This window comes from Carassius gibelio, chromosome B1 (assembly GCF_023724105.1).
Source record: "Carassius gibelio isolate Cgi1373 ecotype wild population from Czech Republic chromosome B1, carGib1.2-hapl.c, whole genome shotgun sequence".
In the NCBI taxonomy this organism is placed as follows: domain Eukaryota; kingdom Metazoa; phylum Chordata; class Actinopteri; order Cypriniformes; family Cyprinidae; genus Carassius; species Carassius gibelio.
Genome location: NC_068396.1, coordinates 20,117,173 through 20,136,591, shown reverse-complemented (window position 1 = coordinate 20,136,591; position 19,419 = coordinate 20,117,173). Strand labels below are relative to the sequence as shown.

The following is a 19,419-nucleotide window of genomic DNA, read 5'->3' as shown; positions in this document are numbered from 1 at the left end:
CTTATGCTCTCCTGTCTTGTTTACTTCTAACCACGTTAGCATTTAACTACATTTATATGCCATAGCAGGTTTTCTGCTTTAGAATAAAGAAGAACATGGCATCCTAACTAGCTTAAACCAGGAAAATATTCAGATTCTATTACTGCTTTCCTGTGACAGTTGTCTAAAATATTTATTACAAAATAACTATGTTGGAACATGATGTGAAACATTCAAACAAACCAGTTTCTTGATCAACATGAGCCGTACACTTTCCTAACCAGCCCTGACGGATCATCTGACAGCAACAATGCTGGAATGTAACGATCACAGTCAGTGATGTGAATAGTAGATGTTTATGAAAGGACAGCACAAAGAACACAGTACCACAGTGAAACGGATGAATGTTTAATGGCACTTTCTAGAACCATTTTTCTCCCTAGGGTTTACATTTTAGTTCAAAGTAGCTACAATTCATAAATAAAGCAAATTAGAAAAAAAAAAAATTTAAAACCCAGAACCTGTATTAAACCCAAAAAGAGCATCTGCCTAGGAAGAAAAACAAAAAATAAATCAAAGTTGGCTTTAATTTACTGAATAAAGCCCAACAATCTGATCTCACCTCTTAAGTATATTCTTTGGTATAAAGAGCATCAGTTTTAAGATGACAACATTGTCAAGGTTTAGGCTAAATTGTTAGAGCATAGTGCCAAGCAGTGGCTGTCTGTGGTACTGACTCAGGTATCAATGATGCAAGTAAGGCATTACTGTTATTAATCTACTGTGGTTCAAATAAGCATTTGGACACATGAAAACATCAAGGGCAATGTCTTAAAAGCTGCCTGAGTCAGATTTACCACAAAGTCTGACACTGTAGAAACAGGGTCATGCAGCTGCCACCTATAATAACATATAGGAATAGTTAGAGGAATAAGTTGTATGCTGTTTGATTATCTTGGCGGTTGGGTCAAAAAAAAAAAAAAAAAAGTATGGCAACAGAGAAAATATAAGTGGTTCGTGATTAAAGGAATAGTTCACACTAAAATGAAAATTTACTCAATATGTTCTCACCCTCATGCGATCCAAGATGTAGATGACTTTGTCCCTTCATGAATACAGATTTGGAGAAATGTGGCTTTACGTCAGTAACTCACCAATGGATCTTCTGCAGTGAATGGGTGCCGTCAAAATGAGAGTCTAAACAGCTAATAAAAAAAAGTATGTCCACATCCAGATTGATCCACATGCTACGTGTTTGTAAGAAAGAAATCCATCAATATATATTTTTTTTTTTTACTTTAAACCTCTGCTTCTGGCCATAGTCTGTTATTAGTTTATAATAATAATATTGATGTCTCCAGTAAAATTCACCCCCCATTGTACTCTTGCATTAAAATCCACAAACATATTTGCTTAGAGCTGTTTTTGCATGTAAACAGTGCTTGATCTGTGCATATATCTCTCCTGATTCAGCCAAGATCAGTTTTTCACTGGAGAATTATTTATTATACAAATACAATTTTGGATTCTCATTCTGACGGCACCCATTCACTGCAGAGGATCCATTGCAAAATTTCTTCAAATCTGTTTCCACAAAGATACAAACTCATGTATGGCCCCTGGAGTGCGTACATTTTCATTTTGAGTGTATAAATGTGTATAATACTAAACACATATGCATAGCAGGAGTTTCCAGCATTCATATAAATAAAAATTATAGTCAACATTATATACATAAAGGTAATACACACAAGTACAGCCATTTAAACACCATGGCACCTTTCTTACAGACACATTATGGGTAGAACAATTTAATGTAGTAGTTTTTTTAATGATTTTGTTAAAGCCTAGATTCATTTAGGAATCTCCCTTGCATGAAGTCCTGACAGACTGCCTTCAGATTTAAATGAGAAGTTATTATGCCATTGATGGAATTAAACGTTTAAAGCAGACAAATAGGACCTGTTCATCCTTGGAAGTGAATCCAAAATATCTCTGAACAGATATACAGATGTGATACAATACATGCATGAAATAGAACTAGAATTTACAATACAGTAATCATGATAAATCATCTTTTAAATAAAATGTGTTTCATTGCACTTGTTAAAAATTAATACGATTTTTTTAAAGGCAATATAGTGATTCATTTTTTTAAAAGAAGTAATAGGTACTAAGGGATATATCAGATTTAGAACATTAAAAATAAGCATTTCTGAAATATACATGTAAAAGACCCTCACCGGTACATATTTTTAACTATGTATATATATATATATATATATATATATATATATATATATATATATATATATATATATATATATATATATATATATATATATATATATATATATATATAGCATGTGCATGATATCAGTGACACTCATAGAGGCACACACATACACATGCACAATTTACAGACTGGTACTTGAATGTGCCCACAATTAAATCCTCAGACATGCACGTATGTACAAATGCATACAAAATAAATAAATATGTGAGTAGAATCCTCTTGGTTCACGGTTTCCTTCAAAGCAGTATTTGGAACAGTCTTTGATTAACCCTATTACAACATCTGCCTGGAGTTTTTCCTTTGTGTTTGTGAACATCCCGGGGCAGTTCCAGTGTAGCTGGAGAAAAAAAACTGTCCATCCTCCAAACTCTTTGGTCTGGGGAACATAGACGCCATGGTTTATCTGAATGAATGGGACCGGACCGGGTCTCTGGAGTATCCCATTTTGCCTTGGGTCAACCCAAGCTCAGGTCCCAGTAGTAGTATTGCGTTACCAGAGTGGAGTGGTTTGGGGTGGTGAGCAGCTCCAGGGTTTCGCTCTACCACCCCACTGAGGGCTAGATGGCCCCCTCGCTGTGGCCTGTGTGGTTCGTCTTGTTGTGGGCCACACAGTTCTGTGTCTGGTTGAACAGGGTGGTGGTTTCATCAGTCACTCCATCATGGAGGTCTGTCAAAGTCAATTCGATTTTGGTGTACTCGCTCTCTGAGGACTGTGGCGTCTTGTCCATGCGGGACGCCATGATGGCGTTCTGATACTGCTGGCGCGTCACCTGTCAAAAACACACACACAAAAAAACTGGGTAAAAACAATACTAAATAATTCAAATAAGCTTAGTGTGAATTTCTGCAATGTAGCTGTTCACGCAATGCATGTTTTCCCTCTCTTGCAAAATCATAGAAATACTATTTGCTATTGGGACAAATGGAAACGCAAAAATGATATCTGTTGTAGTTTCCATCCCCCACTATAAGTTTACCCGACTATGATGACTTGCACTTTTGAGGACCTGGAAATATGAAATAGGTCCATTGGAAATTGGTTTTGTTGTCTTTTATTTTGGAATTTCAAAATGATCTGTTCATTGTCCACTACATTCTCTTTTACCCTCAAAAAGAAACATGCCCAGTGTAGTTTCTTTACTTCCTCATAACCACATAAAGTTCTTACCGTATATCAGACTGAAATTATAAAGGACACCAGTAGTTCTCAACTCTGGACTTCAAGATCCAGTTTCCTGCAGAGTTTAGTTCCAAACTGGATTTAACACATCTACCTGCAACTTTGATCCGCTTGCTCAGGTGTGTTTGATTAGAGCTGGAGTTAAACTCTGCAGAATTGAGGACCCCTAGTCTGATCCCCAAGCCAAACAATGGGTGCCCACAATGGTACCAAAAATGTGCAATTAATGGCTTCTGAAGAATTACATGTTTTTGTTTTGGGCATATTGGTTGTGATGACAAGAAAATGTGCAGGAACTGAAAGTGAGCTGCTGTGTTCAGGCAATTCTGTTTACCTTAATATACTGTACGTCTGACAAAGCTCTGACAGAATAGTCCGGCACATACATCTGCAGGAAGGCATTGAGCTGATGGTTACTGCTGCCCAGTGATGGTGTGATGGCTTCAATCCGCTCGCTACGATTTAACGAGTCAGAATGGTTCAGTCCAAATGACCGAGGGGGGGATTTGTTTTCTGCACAGGAAAAAGGAAAGCATCATCATTACATCACGAGAAAAAACAAAGACATACAATCAGGGGTGCAGAATGTATAACTTATCAGCCTTGCTCATGAATATTAATTATCTGACTTGCTGTTTGCCTGATGTAGCAACAATGGCTCAACCAGTGGCGCTGAGTTAGGGACGGGACTATCTGTTTGTACGAGCTATAGCCGTGTGTTTCGAACCTGTTTAAAAGGATTTCATTCAAAAGTTTGGGGTCTTTTTTTTTAAGCAATACTTTAAATTATACTTTTATTCGGCAGGTGTGCATTTAATCAAAAGTGACAGTAAATACATTTATAATGTTACACACACACTGTTCTACTGTCTATTCGTCGAAGAATCCTGAAAATAATTTTGTCATGGCAGCACAACTGTTTTCAACACTGACAATAATAAAATGCTTCTTGAGTGACAAAGCATCATATTAAAATATACTTAAATATAGACAATAGATCGAATAATATTTCACAAAAGTCTTGTATTTTTGATCAGATAAATTCATTTGGTGAGCATAATGGACTTCTTCCAAAAATATTCAAAGATCACCCCTATTACCCAATAGATTCAAACAGTAGTGTATGTTTGTAGATATTCATGGATTATACTATATCCTTCAGTGACTGGACCCTCAAATCTAACTTTATATAGACTCTAAGTAGCACATGGTATATTATTATTTCATTATAGCTTGTAACAGCTTTTTAGAAGTCAATAATAGCGTCGCTAGTTCTGAAGGGGGTGTTTCATGTATGTAAAGTGTTGCCGCTGGCAAGAGTACGATAAAAAGCCTAAGAGCTTTCAAAGTGAAGACTGGCTTGTTTTTAATTAAACACAGCTTATGTTTTCCACTTCATAAAGAGAGGGGAAATTTACAAGTGCACACACACAAACATTCTCTTAACTCGCACACACTAATGCTTGCTAACAGACATTTAATTTGGCCGCTTTTTACACTTCAGTACATGCATTTATTCTTTCTTTCTTGCTCTTACACATAAACACACATTTGCATGTATACACACACTGGTTTTAAAGGCGGCGGTGTGTTAATGCCACAGTTTGGTTGGAATGTATGTAATCCGTGTTCGGATGTGTGAGTGGAGTGAGGGATCCACCGCGTCTTTTGTTCAAGGCTCCAGTGCTGGCCTGAAGGGGCCCAACCATGAACCCTACATGCTGGTAGTCAGCATGAGGTATGTGAGAACATGGAACAGTATGCGTGTGCATGTGTGTGTGGGTGAATATGTACAGAGGTGTGTGTGTGTATGTATGGCCCCGCTGTCGCCCTTTACTCCAGGAGGCCTGTGAAGTAAGAATGTGTGGGAGGGATTCTGTGGGTTTACTGTGATATATGGCAAGGTTTACAATGAGTCACAGACAGATGTTTGACCTTCACATTGTTTGATTAGTCACAAATGATTTGGTCATTGCTTCAACTGGAAAATAAGCATTGAAACCGAACTCAGGATACGCATGTTGAGCCATACAAGGATGGTATGACTTGACAAGCATGTTAGTTTAACTATACCTGGAGATCCAGCGACAGACTCAGCCCTACTGACCACAAAGATACGAGACATGGAGAGAGGAACTGCAGAGAAGAATAAAGAGTAGGAAGAAGAGGAAAGCAGCAAAAAAGGTGGGAAACCAAACTACAAGGTGACTAAAAGGTAGAACTGGAGGGAAAAGGACTGAAAGATCCTTTCAAGGATCAGAGAAAATCACTAAATACCACTTATTTTAATCTGGAAAAATGAAAAAAGATTCTCCATTCCTCCATAATAAGGCATTCTTAGTATAACTGTAGGCCCGTGATGTCACCACCAGAGGTCCCCTATGTTCTGTGGTTATTCCCCTCAACTAGAACATGGATCTACAACTGATCTAAAACTGTTCACAATAATTTGAAACCAGTCCACCATCATTTCAAAAAAGCTAGTGAATGCTCCTCCAAAAAGACTTTCATGTATTTAATGTATAACTATGATTTATATTTGCAAAAAGTCAGCAGACACAGGATTACTGGATTAATGTTATATCATGTCAACATATTTTGGCAGTATATAAGTATAGGTTATATAATATATAATGAAAATATGGATAATCGTGTTTGTTTAAACACACACACACACACACACACACTTTTTTAGAATGCTGGCATCAGTGCATAAACATCAGCTTATAAAATGACTCAAAACTGTAAAAACATTATAAAATGCATAAGATAAGCCACATTCGATATACTGACACTACAATGTCTAATTTTTTTTTTTTTAAGCATTGTAGTGAAAAACTCTGGTGACAGGTGCACAAATATGTGTACTGTGAAATAAACATAGAATCTTAATCATTTCACAGGTTTATTCTGCCACAGACCTCTGGAATGAGACCTTCTGAAATATGATATTATTTTTTGAATGTCTGAATCACAATCTTCATACAATAATGTTTGACTGGGATTAGTGCAAAGTAGGTTGAAAGTATTATGTCAAAGGTGCCAGAATGAGGCTCCGCTTCCATAGATCTTCAAAGTATATATCCACGAATACTTTTTGGACTAATACAGCCCAGAAACTTCTGCAATTTAGCAGGGTATGTGGGTGTATCATGTCGTATCATGATAATTTTGCATTGCAGTATTATTTCTTAATGGAAAATTTCACCCAAAAATGAACATTTGCTGAAAATGTACCCATCCAAAATGTAGGTAGTTAAGCTTGTTGCTCACCAATGGATCCTCTGCAGTGAATGGGTGACATCAAAATGAGAGTCCAAACAGGTGATAAAAACATGACAGTAATCCACATGACTCCAGTCCAGATGCTAAAAGCTGTGTGTTTGTAAGAAACAAATGAATCATTAAAGTGTTTTAACTTCAAACCACTGCTTCTGGCCAAAATACGAGCTTCCTCCAGTCCAACCTGTTGTCCTCTTACATCAAAAAACTGTGCTCAAACATCTTTGTTTAGAACTGTTTTGGACTTGTAAATGGTGCTTGATCTGAGTATATTTATCTCCAGATTCAAACAAGACATTTTTTTTTACTGGAGAAAGCAATTTTATGGATAGAGGACTTCAACTGGACGAAAGGATTTGAAGTTTCTTAATTATGGTTTTGTTTCAAACACACAGCTTTCCATGTGCATTACTTGTGGATTATTGTGATGGTTTTTTTTTTCTTTTCAGCTGTTTGGACTCACATTCTGACGGCACCCATTCACTGCAGAGGATCCATTAGTGAGCAAGTGATGTAATGCTAAATTTCTCCACATTTATGTCCATGAAAAACAAACTCATCTAAATCTCGGATGGCCTGAAGATGAGTACATTTTCATTTTTGGGTGGACTATTACTTTAAAATAAAAAAAGACATTCGTATTTAGTTGTGCTTACCTGGAGACGTGGTGAGAGCCATCATCCCATACGAGGAGAACGCTCCAGCTTCAAACTTCATTCCCTCCTTCCCTGCCTCCACCTCCACCTTCCCCTTAGAGAACAGATCACATTGAAAACCAGACATTCAATATATCTACAAACTATTGTTAAGCAGCTTCAAGTAGATACTGTTAATAATAATGATGGAGATTTTTAGTTTCACTTTTTCCCTTTAGAAGGAATGTTGTCTTTCGCAATCCTCACTACAATATTCTTCTTTCACATAGAGACATTAGTTGAAACTTTTCATAATGGGCGTGTTAAATACTTGCGAAAATCCCAGCTTGTTCTAGGCTAATAAGCTCAATCCCTTCTCTCTACGCCTTCTGCGGCCCTGAACCAAACAGCCAAGCTGACCTGCAGAATGAGGATGAAGTGGTCCACAGGCTTGTTGCGGTGGAAGAGGTAATGTTCGACGGCCTTCTTATTCTTCTCATTATATTTGAGCTCCTGGATGACGTTGGGGTGCTTGAGGAGACGTAGAAGGATCTTCTCAGACATCTGGTTTGGACTAAATGCTTCTACTTCTGTAAAGCAAAAGCAGACATTATCATCATCTTTGTGATGCTGTGGGTTGCTTGCACTTGAAAATGTTAACGCAGGGCCATTTTAAACCTTGGATAAAGGTAATTATTACATTTAATCGCATTTCCTGGTTTCAAAGGATCACACGGTATATTAGTAAACCTAGGGATAACGATATTCCAGCATTTTTTGGACAAATAGTAGGTTTCAATAACTGCTTATCCATCTGTGAAAAGATTGCCTTGTGAATCTTCTCTGACTGTTTTAAGTCTTCTAAAACAATGCGAACCAAACCATTTTTTTTAAATCCTATTTAATGCCTTCAATCGTGTGCATAACAGTTTCTGTGAATATTTAATGATGTACGCAGTGTTTCGTCCATTATGTTGGTCGTCTGTCGCTAAATAACTCTTTGTAACATTGTTCTATATCCATGTAATCTGGCAGCCAGTCCCTCCTTGACCAGCAAACGCTAATAGTATTGTATTTATTTAATCAATGATTAGTGTAAGCCACAATAGGAAAGTTCTCACCAAATCCTGGTATTAGGTTTAAAGGGGAACTCCAGTCGGAATATGTTTGGCATGCCCTTTTTGTCTCCATTATACACAACCGCCCTTGGGACCTTTTAACAGTGGCTTGATCGACAGTAAGGCAAAGGGAAATGACTCGTAGGAGGTTGTGCCAAATGCCAGAACAATTCGGCAAGAATCAGCAGTTTTACAAAAATAGAATGTACATGACCATTCAGAAGTTTTCACCTATGCATTTCAAACCTGCATTTATTTGATCAGAAATACAGTAAAAACATTTCAATGTTGAAAACAGTTGTTCTGCTGCATAATTGTTTTTTTTTTATTATTGTAGGAAGGTAGATGATATAGATAGATAGATAGATAGATAGATAGATAGATTGTTTCCACAGCCTGGTTTTAAAGAAATATATCTGTAAAAGCAGTACAGCAACATAACCTTTTACAGCAGAAAACCATAACAGCAATCCTAATGTGGCTTCTACACAAAATCTTCTTCCTTTCTTAGAGAAACACACATTATGAAACCGAAACGTGAAAGAGAAAGCTCTCTTGCAAGTGTCAAAAGATGTTTTTCATTCTTTCTCTTAGCTGTTTGCTCAAAGGCATTCTTTTATATGCTAACCCAAACAAGCTGCCCCTCTCTAAATGCAAAACCTTACAATGCAAACCAAAAAAAAAAAAAAAAACATCAACAACATGGCTTTCACTTTCAACTTTCACCAAAACCTAGAGCCCAACTCCTCCTCTTTGTGAGCAGCCCATAACCATACTACAGTCACAGGACACACTGGGGTAAATCAAGCAGCAATGCAGCACACTTGCCTGTAGCTAGGAAACGCAGAGTAGCCAGTAGAAGCTGAGGTGATATTTTAACCTTCATTTCATTGTCCATGTGCTTGAAAGCCGAGAAATCCTGCTTCCTCTCTCGATGGGTGATTTTCTTTTTTGTTTTGTTGTCGGCTGTTGGAAAAATGGGGCGACGGGAAGAAAGTTGTGTAAAATGCCTTTCGTCGTATATTTGCAAATGTATATTCACAGTGATACTTTTAAAAAGTTTCTGTGATGTTAAGTGAAATTTTTAAGTGGAAGCTAAAAGAGATTTCTCTATTTAAAACCATGCCATAGCAAGAAACTGAGGAAACTGTGAGGTAGTTTAACATGAACATGAGTTATTGTACAACTCATGCATATGACATTAGACTTTTCATTTTACAGTGCAATTTTTAAGCTGCTAAAGAAAAGACTTTAATGGCACATACTATATAAGTCTGTCTCATCCAGGATTTCAGACTTGATGATTTCTTCAATGACGTCCTCTAGGGTGACAATGCCAAGCACTTCATAAAACGGGTCGCCTTCTCCTTCGTTGTTAACCCGCTGGACTATTGCCAGGTGAGATTTACCTAGGAGGTAATAGAGCTGTTTAGATTGTTTTTTTTAGACACAAATCATTCTTGGTTTAAAGATGTAAACTGTTTACACATTAAAACATATATTTATTTACACTTACAGAATGTCATACATGACATTATGTGACCATGGACCACAAAACAAGTCTTAAGTCGCTGGGATATATTTGTATAATTTGCAATAGCCAAAAAATACACTGCATGGGTCAAAATTATTGATTTTTCTTTTATGCCAAAATTCATTAGGATGTCAAGTAAAGATCATGTTCCATGAAGATATTTTGTAAATGTCCTACTGTAAATATGGAAAACTTTGCAAACAACTTAATTTGACAACTTATGTCAACCATTTTCTTAATATTTTGAGTTTTTGCACCCTCGGATTCCAGATTTATATTTTTACACCAATAGAAAGCTTATTTATTCAAAAAATAATAATTACACATATATATATATATATATATATACAGTATGTCCAAAATGTATTACACATTTTTACTTCATATGACAACATATTTCATAGACTGTATTGATATATGTAACAGTTGTGTATGAGTAAAAAAATATACATATTTACACACGTGAAATGTGTTTTCTAACTATTTCGAAATGTAAACAAGCTTAAAAGGTATGGTTAAAGGTACTCAAAAATAAAAATTATCCTAAATCACTCTTACCCACTTCATGTCATTTCAAACCTGCATGACTTTATTTTCTGTTCAGAACACAAAATAACACTGGACCTAATTTCCTTTCAGAACGCTGAGGTATTTTATTGTGTTCCACAGAAGAAAGTCAATCGAACGTGTTTGAAACAACATGAGGGGGAATAAATTATGACTCTTATCTGTTGGCAGTCTGATAATGGTATTAGCATCAAAATGCTTGACAACAGCAACAATCCTCCTGTGGTTTCTGCACCAAATCTTAACAAATCCTACACTTACTAGTTATTTTATTACGCTCTGTACAATCAACACGCAATATTGTTTCATAGTGTCTACGGCACAAAGCCACGCTCTCTTTACTAAGTTCAAAAGTCTGACCCTGTTTCCCAAAACACTGAAGTGTTTAGTCTTTGATATTGAAGGTCTAAAGGTCTAGAATAACTAGGTTCAGTCTCAAAACATTGTCTATTTTGTCTTTGAGCAAAAGTAGTCCAGTCTTAGCGAGAGATATCCACTGGAGTGGACAAACATGTCATAAGCCTTGTGCTTTTTTAAAAACACATTTGAAGAAGAATAGAACATGCTCCTGTTTCTGATAATCTGTGTTTATTTGAACTAAATAAACACTGAAAGACTGTAGAAGGACAAGGGTGAAGCTTTAATACACATCCCAAAGACAAAAGCGCGAACTCTTTTTGTGTATACCGTCATTCAAAAAACCAAACAAATTCTTTGCCTTTTCTCAGCTTGTGAACTTTTAGAAGGAATTTTCCAGAGAGCCAGGCTAATATTAGCCCTGAAATGAAGTTTCCATTCCACTTGGGCAATATTCTCACCAAAGCGACTGCTGGGTGATCTGATCTGTCTCAGAGCTGGTCGTTTACATGCAGATGGCCATTTGCTGAAATACTAGGAAGCCTGGGACGCACTTGTGGCAAACCCCATGACAACACACAAACAATGATTGGGCATAAATCTCTGCTTAAGGAGTGTGGCATTAACTTGAGTGTGTGTATCTTCTTTTCCTTATTTTGCCTCTACAGTGACTTCAGATAAAGCATGTAGCATGGGAAAAGTGTGCTTTACGTTTGCAATCTTATATTTTTTCATCACCAAAGTTTGGATTAACGATATTATTAAAAATAAATTTGGTGTCTTATTATCCCAAAAGGAAATTTAAAAAAACAATTTAAAAAAGATTTACTTAACACTGAATATTTTTTTTTACAATCCAGCAGATATTATACTAACAAAACACTTAAACTGAATTAAAATGTATTCATTAAAATTAATACAATTCAATAAGCTAGTAATATACAGGTGCTGGTCATATAATTAGAATATCTTCAAAAAGTTGATTTATTTCACTAATTCCATTCAAAAAGTGAAACTTGTATATTATATTAATTCATTGCACACATTCTGATATATTTCAAATCTTTATTTCTTTTAATTTTGATGATTATAACTGACAACTAAGAAAAAACCCAAACTCAGTATCTCTGAAAATTTGAATATTACTTAAGACCAATACAAAGAAAGGATTTTTAGAAATCTTGGCCAACTAAAAAGTATGAAAATGAAAAGTATGAGCCTGTACAGCATTCAAAACTTAGTTGGGGCTCCTTTTGCCTGAATTTCTGCAGCAGTGTGAAGTGGCATGGAGTTGATCAGTCTGTGGCACTGCTCAGGTGTTATGAGAGCCCAGGTTGCTCTGATAGTGGCCTTCAGCTCTTCTGCATTCTTGGGTCTGGCATATCGCATCTTCCTCTTCACAACAACCCATAGATTTTCTATGGGGTTAAGGTGAGGCGAGTTTGCTGGCCAATTAAGAACAGGGATATCATGGTCCTTAAACCAGGTACTGGTAGCTTTGGCACTGTGTGCAGGTGCCAAGTCCTGTTGGAAAATTAAATCTGCATCTCCATAAAGTTGGTCAGCACCAAGAAGCATGAAGTGCTCTAAAACTTCCTGGTATACGGCTGTGTTGACCTTGGACTCTGAAAACGCAGTGGACCAACACCAGCAGATGACATGGCACCGCAAACTGTGGAAACTTTACACTGGAGCTCAAGAAACGTGAATTCTGTGCCTATCCTCTCTTCCTCCAGACTCTGGGACCCTAATATCCAAAGGAAATGCTTAATTTACTTTCATCAAAGAACTTCACTTTGGACCACTCAGCAGCAGTCCAGTCCTTTTTGAAGCGAGACGCTTATGATGCTGTCTGTGGTTCAAGAGTGGCTTGCACAAGGAATGCGACAGCTGAAACCATGTCTTGCATATGTCTGTGTGTAGTGGTTCTTGAAGCACTGACTCCAGCTGCAGTCCACTCTTTGTGAATCTCCGCCACATTTTAAATGAGTCAGCAGTCTTCCCCATAATTGTGTAGCCTACAGAACTAGACTGAGAGACCATTTAAAGGCCTTTGCAGGTGTTTTGAGTTAATTAACTGATTAGAGTGTGGCACCAGGTGTCTTCAATATTGGACCTTTTCACAATATTCTAATTTTCTGAGATACTGAATTTGGGATTTTCATTAGATTTTTTCCTTTAAATGATTAATTGCTGCTTTGAACGATTACGTAATTGTAGCATCCATAAATGTAATCATTATTAGAAATTCTATTAAATGCTTCTACACCGCTGACATATTTACTGCATTAGTGTTCATCTCTATTTCACATCATTGTTTGATACAATTTATTCAGTCTTTTCGCTTATTCTTTTTACAATTTTTTATTATTTACAGCCGAATAATTTTGGTTGCCAAAAATGTGGTGCATTCCGACCAATAACCTCTTGTCTGATCTAGATTCTTGCCAAACAACCCATCTGCACAACACTGTAATCTAAATCTACAAATCTCATTCAAGGTCAGACAAACTTAAACAACTAAATCTTAAAAAAAAGATACCTGATAGCAAGGGTTTCCAGTGTTACCACAGAAAACAACTCCTCAAGACAGTGTTTTAATAACATCAGTCAACCCTTTGTATGCAAGTGGAAATGAATCACCCTTGAAGAGAGAACGTAAGGCCAAGGGTCAAGGGGTAGTAGAAGCCACAAGACTAAATAAATAAGTGCTCAAGCATTAAATCTCTGCACAAAAAGAGGGGTTTATTCAGGCCACAGTGGAAAAAACATGTTTACTTTATGTATTTTCCCTCATAGGTTCCCTTGAGTACACCATATCTCACCCCTTCAAGGAAACAAGGATATTAGCTTCTCATCTGTTCTCTGCAGGGATTATTTCTATCCCAAGATTACAATTTGGCTTCATTATTTGTGGATTCACAGCTTGAATAAAAGGAAACTTGAATAATGATTTGTAGATATTATGATTTTTAGAATTCTGAGGATTGATATGCTTTTCCATAAAATCACTGCAGGGGTTTCTAATGAATTATTGTTTAAATAATCGAAGACAGGAAAACATAGACACAAGTCATTATGCTGTATATTCCATGGGATACCAATTACATAATATTTGCTGCAGAAATTATACACATTAGAATATTGTTTTGACACATTGTACATTCCGAAGGTGCATAACATTAGCAAATTTCCGTGGGTATAAAGGTTGCTTGTTAATAGTGTAAGGATTTGTGAAGCATTGCTCACACAGAAGTCACTTTCAAAACTATTTTGCCCTTGAAAATCCACAGAACAATGGTAAGTGTGACTGTATCTTAAATCTAAAGTCACATATTTAAAACATAGCGTTACAGCAAACATATGCAGTACAGAACCTAATATCTTGTTTCTTTAAATAGTTAATACATGGCATCTAGCGTGAAATCAAGAATACAAAGACTTAATTTCAAATGTATATCTCAATTACAAGTTCATATTCAGGCTTTTATAATATTATGTGTGCTTTGTATACAGTGGTGGACAGTAAAGGAAAATTTTTACCTTATCACTGTTCAAGTATTGTATACTTCATCAGACTATTTTTATTTTGGGAAACGTTTACTTAACTACATTCCAAAGCATAATATTGTGCTTTTTACTTCACTACATTTCTTAAAATCATATATTGTTCTTAGTTTTTTTAACTGAATAAATTGCCACCGTGATTCATGATGTCCAATTCGTGCACAGCCTGATTCTTTCAAATGTATCTGATGAACTGGCTCACAATAACACTGAAAGATTCTGTTGTGAATTGGAGTGATCTGATATCAGCTGTTCTTGACTCATCAACTCACTGACTCAATGATCTGCTTAAAATAGTAGACATCTGGGATATTGTTAGAGCCTGAATGTGCACGCATCTGATTCCACAAAAAGTAAGTTACTAATGCTGAATTTTAGTATTGATTACCATAAATGAACACCATACGTAGGTCATGACATGTCAGTTATTTGTGAACTAAATCTAAAAAAAAGAGCAAGTTGTTTAAGCCCACTGAAATGCTTGAATGGGGACACGTCTGCATTTGTGTCACAATCTGTTCAGGGTAGGCTATCTTTGGCCAAAACAATGCATCTTCACTGATGTAGCTTCTTAAGTTGCAGTACTTTTTCCTTCTAATACTTACAAGGTACTTTATTTAAAGTATTTTAGCTGGTGTAGTATTTTATTAGGGTATCTGTTAATTTATCCATTGCGTCCCACTGTGTAGCACTGTAAAATCTTAAATTAATATCATCCTAACCATACATTAAGCAGCAGATAACCTTATTCACAAATATGATTAGTGAATCAATATAGGTTAATGCAACATCATGCTAAAGTGATATTTTTACTTCATTCATGGTTACATTAGTTTATATTCATCATTATCTTCAGCACTGTCATCGTCAAGGTCATCTCTATCCTCACAATTACACAAAGACAGTTACACATATATTGTGTAAAATGTGGTACAGATAAGCGGTCAGCAGTAATGAGTAGATGTGAGATGGCCCCACAACCCTTCATGGGAACGTCTACTGCTCCCCCTCAGCTCTTCTGAGACTTATTGTATGCTCTCTTCCACCATTTCCAGTTGAAGTTTTGGAATGCAGTTTGTCATATTTTTCCATAGCGTAATTCCCACCATAAATAGTCACGTTAGGCAACAGGAACACTGTCTCAGAGAGCGATCAGCCTTCTCTGAAAATAGTTTAGTTCTGACAAGTACTGGGACCACGGAAATGAGCAGTGGGACAACACAGAACAAGTGACATGTTTCATAAGAGGACTTGGTGTATTGCTATCTGAATTTTTGACACTTCTGCATTTATAACTTTGTAGCCATAACCTATAAATAGCTCTAATCTATAGATTACATTTAAATAAATGACAAAAATATCTGGGTGACTTCAAATCATATATGTATATATCTATGTATGTATATATATATATATACAGTACAGACCAAAGGTTTGGACACACCTTCTCATTCAAAGAGTTTTCTTTATTTTCATGACTATGAAAATAGTAGATTCACACTGAAGGCATCAAAACTATGAATTAACACATGTGGAATTATATATGGAATTATGTACATAACAAAAAAGTGAGAAACAACTGAAAATATGTCATATTGTAGGTTCTTCAAAGTAGCCACCTTTTGCTTTGATTACTGCTTTGCACACTCTTGGCATTCTCTTGATGAGCTTCAAGAGGTAGTCACCTGAAATGGTCTTCCAACAGTCTTGAAGGAGTTCCCCGAGAGATGCTTAGCACTTGTTAGCCCTTTTGCCTTCAGTCTGTGGTCCAGCTCACCCCTAAACCATCTCGATTGGGTTCAGGTTCGGTGACTGTGGAGGCCAGGTCCTCTGACCTCTGATATATATATATTTGTACTTTTTGATGGATTTTATATTTTTTATGGTATAAATTGAAAAGTCATTTATCTTGTAGAAAAGTGGATATCAGAAACACAAGAATTATCAAAACAGCTTCATGTCCATTAATATTTGCTTTTGACTGCTAAATCAAAGTCATGTGCTGTTATAAATAAGCAGAAAAATAGAACTATGATATCATCGGGTGTGTGTTAAGGCCAGTATGATATCACTGACTGTCAGTCAAGGTCAGTAAATAATATTAGATAAATAATAATCTTAAAATATCAGTTTTATGACAAGGCAAAGTTAGTTCAGACTGTAAAATAACATGTGATTCAACTCCCCAAATATTCATGATATTTATGAACTAATAATCATGATATATATATATATATATAAAAAAAAAACTTACCTTAAAATAATAAAATATGGATGTGTACACACATATACTTAAAATACAGTATAAGGAAATTATATTATCTTTTACTTGAAGGTTTTTACTTTAGCAATTACATTTTTAAAAATAAAAGTTTTTCATAATATGAAACTAATGAATGTTTCTTTATCATCAACACCTTTATCAAATCCACCCGAGGATTCCACATTGGCATTTTACCTTAGACCCACCATGAGTGATCTGTAAACAGTCCGTCATTGTTTCGACACTGGAGCAATGGGGTAAACAAAAATGTCTCCTGAGCGATTGCGGTGTTCTGTTGTTCTGTTGCAATAATGAACATAGCAGTCGTCATTTACTTCCGCTGAAGACGCAGTGGGTTACATTTGTTTTTGAAGGAACTCGCTTCCCGATCAACATAAATACATCTATGTTCACGCAAAACATTTGTGATACAGCTTCACTTTCCAGAACAAGCGAGTACAAGGTTGTTGTTTTTTATGGATCATTGCAAATCACCTTTCCTAATATTGTGCTAATTAGCAAGTTTCACAAAGAATGCGGCTAAAGTTAAAAGTCTCTCAGAGAATGACTCTTCACTCCACAGAAGAGAGGGGCGGGGTTGAGCAGAGCTCATTAGCATTTAAAGAGACATGCAACAAAACGGCTTGCTAAGAACAGAGCTGTTTTTGGCCAGGTAAATAGGGTGTTGTTTTACACTACCATTGATAAATTTATAATAAAATGGACATCCGATGACTCCTTTAAGTAACATCTAAGCTGTAAACCAAATCCAACTATAAAAAACAGACTCTTTAACCCCCAGAAATGCTGAAGTAATTAAGTCTACTATAGATTCTTTTGTCTATGAACTCAAAACAACCTCCAGGTAACACTGCTGCAAATCAGCCTGCTTTCTAAATATAAGTCGCTCAGAACATGTCACTAAACTTGTTTCTTCCTGTAAATACAAATGGACTTTAATATAGCAACTTCATCTCGTGGCTTTGTTGATTTAAAAAAAACTATTGAGTGCAACAGTAAGTTAACTTTCTACACTGACCTCCAAGGACCTTTGTTAAAAATGACTAATTTCTTCTCTTTGTAACTAAACCAACCAGTGGTGGACGAAGTACACAAATCAAGTACTTGAGTAAAAGTACAGATACATATGGTAAAATATTACTCCAGTAAAAGTAAAAGTACTCCTTTTTCAATTTTACTCAAGTGAAAGTACAAAAGTACTAAATTTTTTATGTACTTAAGTAAAAAAGTACTGCAAGATAGATGTTTGCAATTTTACATAGGCTACTTAATTTAATTTTATATTAGCACATTTTTTTATAATCCTACTGCTCAAAATACCTGGGATTTTTTCCAAAATAACCACTATATGGAGTCAAGATATATTTTTGTTGTTGATATGGACTACGCTGATGAGAGTAATGTTCACTGTGAAGCTTACACTGTGATGTATCTGAGAGAAAACAGAGATGACCATCTGATTTTCACCAGTACGAAAAAAGTATTTTAAAGTTAGTTGTTTTACAGCACATCACAGTTACAGTACAGACCAAAAGTTTGGAAAACTCAGACAAAGAGTTTTCTTTATTTTCATGACTATGAAGATTGTAGAGTCACACTGAAGGCATCAAGGGCTATTTGACCAAGAAGGAGAGTGATGGGGAGCTGCGCCAGATGACCTGGCCTCCAGTCACCGGACCTGAACCCAATCGAGATGGTTTAGGGGTGAGCTGGACCGCAGACAGAAGGAAAAAGAACCAACAAGTGCTACGCATCTCTCGGGGAACTTCTTCAAGACTGTTGAAGACCATTTCAGGTGACTACCTCTTGAAGCTCATCAAGAGAATGCCAAGAGTGTGCAAAGCAGTAATCAAAGCAAAAGAAGAACCTAGAATATGACATATTTTCAGTTGTTTCACACTTTTTTGTTATGTATATAATTCCATATATAATTCCACATGTGTTAATTCATAGTTTTGATGCCTTCAGTGTGAATCTACTATTTTCATAGTCATGAAAATAAAGAAAACTCTTTGAATGAGAAGGTGTGTCCAAACTTTTGGTCTGTACTGTATATATGACATGATAATAAGGCCTGAAGTTAGGAAGAACATTTTAAGGAAAAAAAACATTTTAAGAAAATTTTTCCTTCTCAAATCTTGTCTGTGGTTTAAAAACACCCCTGGCCAAACGGGGTGCATCTCTTCCCACTTTGATAATTACTGTAGTTACCATGTTCTGAACATCACATCCATGTGGCTGAATAAAAATATTTGGACATTTATAAAAATTACATCAACTTAGCACCAACAAGCTTGTTAGCTAGACAGTTAGCATCAGCTAACAATATTTATTTATTTTCAGTACGATGAACATCCATGTCTGTCTACTCGTCTAGTTAATCCAAACAATATACATATGTATAACGTTACTGTCGATAAACAATATAAAAACAGACGTCACATAGGACATTTTAATAAAACTGTTAACATTACGGCAGCGGTGAATTTGAACATGCATGAGTTATTGTATTTAATCTGTGTTGTTTTAAGGTTTTTTTGTTGTTGTTGTTGTTTTAAAATTGATGTGTCTGCATCGTCTGCACTCGAGCATTTGAGTGGGCTTAAATAGATCACTCTTT

At 36.0% G+C, this 19,419-nt stretch overlaps 1 protein-coding gene across 1 annotated transcript in view; it reads right to left on the bottom strand.

Moving 5' to 3' along the window:
- Positions 1-2,340: 2,340 nt before the first annotated feature.
- The window catches only part of cnnm2b (cyclin and CBS domain divalent metal cation transport mediator 2b), a 31,777-nt gene continuing 14,698 nt past the window's right edge, over positions 2,341-19,419 (bottom strand). The window contains exons 2-7 of the mRNA XM_052544864.1: positions 9,756-9,899; positions 9,319-9,456; positions 7,793-7,962; positions 7,394-7,487; positions 3,790-3,968; positions 2,341-3,045 (exon numbers count right to left, since the gene is read on the bottom strand). Coding sequence (XP_052400824.1) covers positions 2,833-3,045; positions 3,790-3,968; positions 7,394-7,487; positions 7,793-7,962; positions 9,319-9,456; positions 9,756-9,899 — 938 coding nt within the window. The 3' untranslated portion in view covers positions 2,341-2,832. The remainder of the gene's footprint in view (positions 3,046-3,789; positions 3,969-7,393; positions 7,488-7,792; positions 7,963-9,318; positions 9,457-9,755; positions 9,900-19,419) is intronic.